This window comes from Salvia splendens, chromosome 20 (genome assembly GCF_004379255.2).
Source record: "Salvia splendens isolate huo1 chromosome 20, SspV2, whole genome shotgun sequence".
In the NCBI taxonomy this organism is placed as follows: Eukaryota; Viridiplantae; Streptophyta; class Magnoliopsida; order Lamiales; family Lamiaceae; genus Salvia; species Salvia splendens.
The window spans coordinates 22431063-22434475 of NC_056051.1; the positions used below are offsets into that span (position 1 = coordinate 22431063).

The 3413-nt window shown below is 36.9% G+C and overlaps 1 protein-coding gene across 5 annotated transcripts; it reads right to left on the minus strand.

Moving 5' to 3' along the window:
• LOC121782569 (carbon catabolite repressor protein 4 homolog 4-like) lies at nt 1–3413 on the minus strand. 5 transcript variants are annotated; one of them, XM_042180461.1, is made up of 10 exons: nt 3255–3407; nt 2663–2763; nt 2519–2559; nt 1937–1986; nt 1745–1814; nt 1536–1657; nt 1082–1207; nt 805–952; nt 578–725; nt 1–426 (listed from the first exon to the last, which is right to left on the minus strand). In XM_042180461.1, the coding sequence occupies exons 6-10, from the start codon at nt 1648–1650 to the stop codon at nt 127–129; spliced, it is 837 nt and encodes a 278-aa protein (XP_042036395.1). In that variant the 5' UTR covers nt 1651–1657; nt 1745–1814; nt 1937–1986; nt 2519–2559; nt 2663–2763; nt 3255–3407; the 3' UTR covers nt 1–126. The 5 variants fall into 5 exon arrangements, with proteins under 5 accessions (XP_042036395.1, XP_042036393.1, XP_042036394.1 ...); XM_042180459.1 differs by lacking the exon at nt 1937–1986 and having other exon boundaries at nt 1082–1212; XM_042180460.1 differs by lacking the exon at nt 1937–1986 and having other exon boundaries at nt 1082–1212; nt 2663–2758; nt 3255–3404.

A 3413-nucleotide genomic window follows, 5' to 3' on the forward strand; every position in this document is an offset into this window, starting at 1 on the left:
TTTGGTGGAAAGAATCTTAAGATCAATTAAAGGTACAATCAATAAGCAAGGCAAAGAATTTGAAAGAAATAAGTGAGAATCTCACAATGTAATCTACCACTACTCTTCGTATCTGAATAACTAACTCTATGCCTCGACTTCAAACTCTGCCCCGATCGGAAGGTGATCGCTGGGGTGGTAATAATTCGGCAACCCGCTGCTTACATCGGGTGATTCTGCTACCGGAAGCTCAAGATAGTTAACTGGTTTTACACCTTGATCAGGGGAAAATAAGATGTAGTCAAGAGTGCCTGTGAATCCAGGAGTGCAGTTCGTGAACTCTGGCTCCCCTCCTGCAAATGCATACACACTTGCCAGTGGGATCGGCAGATCATCCACGCTCTCTGGTCCCATGCCACTCGTGCCAGAGACTAGGTATTGATACACCTGGAGTAGTTGAAGCATTTTTACAAGTAAAGAACTATTGTTCGTGATTTGTTTGGCAATTACCCCTATGATCAATGATACCGCATCTAAGTAGCAGGCAGGATGTCATAAGATTCTTGAAATAGAATGTGTGTAATTTACTTAAACTGACCTGATCTCCAGGAGTTGAATTGAAGTCCCCCGCGACAATTAATGAGGGTGAGCAATCAAACTTTTTGGCTACTAGCATTTTGAATTCTGCTAGGCGCGAAAGCAAGTACTTAACCTGCGCAATTTTCACATCGGCCCATTCTGGATCCCTGCAGCAGATTATTGATAATTATGGGGTTAAGAACCTCAGTAACATATTTATTCTTTCTGAAAAGCAGACCAACTTACCAGTATATATGAGTGTTCGCGATAATAACATAGTGAAATGTAGGATTCTTACGTCTAAAAGCAGCCATGATCCCTACACAGTCACGCTTTAATCTTACACGAGGATCATTTGGATCTCCGCAATCTTCTGGACTCTCTTTCTCGGAACCTGAAAATCAAATGCAAAACAGTAGACTTTCTTGACAATCACGTATGTAATCAGTACATTTATGGCCTGTGATTAACTAAATACTATTAGTACGCAAACAGTGGCAAGAAGCAATTTTGAGAAGGTTACCAGATTTCGTCTCCTCTTTATTTCCACCAACTAGCAACTTATCGCCATCATCTGAAGATGATGTTTTTTCGTCGTCAAGTGTAGCCACCGAATCATTGTAGTCAATTTTCTCTTCTATGACCAACTCTGCACTAATTAGAATAACCAACAACATTATAAGATCAATGTACTAGGAAATCATCACATGGCATACATACAGCTTGCTAATTATCAGAAGACTAATGCAAGTTTTAAATGTTTATGAAAAAGCGTATCCTCCACTATATGCAGAAGATAATTGGTTCAGATGAAAAAGTAATTAACGAGGTTACTACGAACTTGCAATGATTCAGACTACAGAATTTACATAAATAAGTTTTAAAAATGCTAAAATTGCTATAAAGTATTTTTCGAAGCACTATGCATATCCGGAGTAAATGTAAAACTTCAATGAAAAAGTAAAGAACCAGCATACTTATCCTGTTTATAGAAAATTCCGCATCCATCTCTTTTTTTCCCACTTCTTTGAATGTAGATACTTGAATAGCCAAGGCTTGCCATATTGTTCTTATAAAATGTTTCATACTCATCGACTTCCTGATATGCATGTAAACCAATTCTTTAAAATAAACAACAAAAAAAGAAGGATGGATTAAATGAAGAATTCATCACTGTGATGTTTACCTGTAGACAAAAAAAATCTGCTTCAAGGCTCTTAAGAACTGTGAGAATGGCCTGCGACCGGGCTTTCCACCTACACATAAACTTAGAAATATGAAAGTAATGCAATATAAAAAGCATTTTACTCATCATTTGGCGAAAGAGTTCAGAGACACAAGGTGCCCCATTAAGTGAAGTATTTGCTAGAGAACATACTTGAGACTAGGACCCAGTGAATGTGGAAATATAATGCTTTTCACGTAGGCCTGAAAATATGACAGTTAACTGATAAAGATAATTGTACCATCTTCCAATAGCTCAGGAGAGAATAACAAAAGTGTTCAAAGAAATAGAGTGTGTGGTTAATCTATTGCACAGAAAAGCCCTTTATGATAGGAGCATAGCTAAACAGCTACATAGAATTGTTTCCTATCGCAGCTGGTAATATACTGAGAATTGAGAAGACAATATATGATGCGAAGAAGCCATCTAGAATAATACTACTTGATTCATTTCAGCACCAATAAAAGGAATCAAATATGGAACTACTTTATATTAAATGGAGATATGCTAACTACGCCAGAAGTGTTGAATACGAATAGACCAAATACTTGAATTAAAGCAGCTTGATAAACCATAGTGAGATTACAAATCCATGTTCATATATCCAATCGTCAAGTAGGATTAATCTTCATCTCCCTAGCAACAAGGATTTCTCTGTTTTAAATATAAATGATATACGGAGAAAAGTAGCAAATGTGACCAGATTTAACCAATAGCAAAAGAATATGATTATACCTGTGCCAAAATATTATACGATACAAGCCGGAATTTGAACCCTGGAATATTGACCAGAGGGCAATCAGAGAAAATTAAGTCACAATAAACGAACTAAGGAAAAGAAAGAATAGATCAAAGAACATTATTGTGAGACACACACACCATCTGTTTTACTGATTGAAGTAACTTCCCTCTGTTCAACTGGAACAAACTTTCAACATATTGGTCCAGGAGCTGTGCTCATCTTGCTATAACGAGCTGCGCTGCAGATAAAATAAACTTCAGATGACCTCATACAGTAGAACAGAGGAAAAAAGGTTTACGAACCGCAAGAAAATCCCCTACTATGCAATTGAATTAATCCACAAACTTCACTACTAATACACCCTGAACAACACAATTACACTTAAAACAATACAGAATAAAGTCATTCATATGCATTAGTTCACATTATTAATATACATAAATTCCCCCAAATATGCTAAACCTTGTCACTCTAATTAGCATCCATTTCTCCATTAAAACTACAATATGGTTGAGGAGAAATTAACTAGCCTTTCCATCAGCAAACTTTTCCTATCTATTTTAAAACACAACTCTTCTACATGATGATAAGATCCCAATGAAAAAGAACATTCACATGAACCTCTAAAGTCCATTGTCAACATAGAAAATGAAAAAAACACAAACACAAACAATTGCAATTTATATTTATCACAAGAACGAGTTTCGTGTGAACGGAACGAGGTCATACCTGAATCGAGGAGGCAAGAAGGAGCACCTCAGCATTGCCTTTGGAAGCAGTTTTGCAGAAACTCAGAGTCCAATTTGACGCAGGCGAAGCTCCAGTTTAGATTAGGCACGTGATGTTCACGTGTCTTTCTTAATTGGGTTGGGCCTTACGTATCTAATC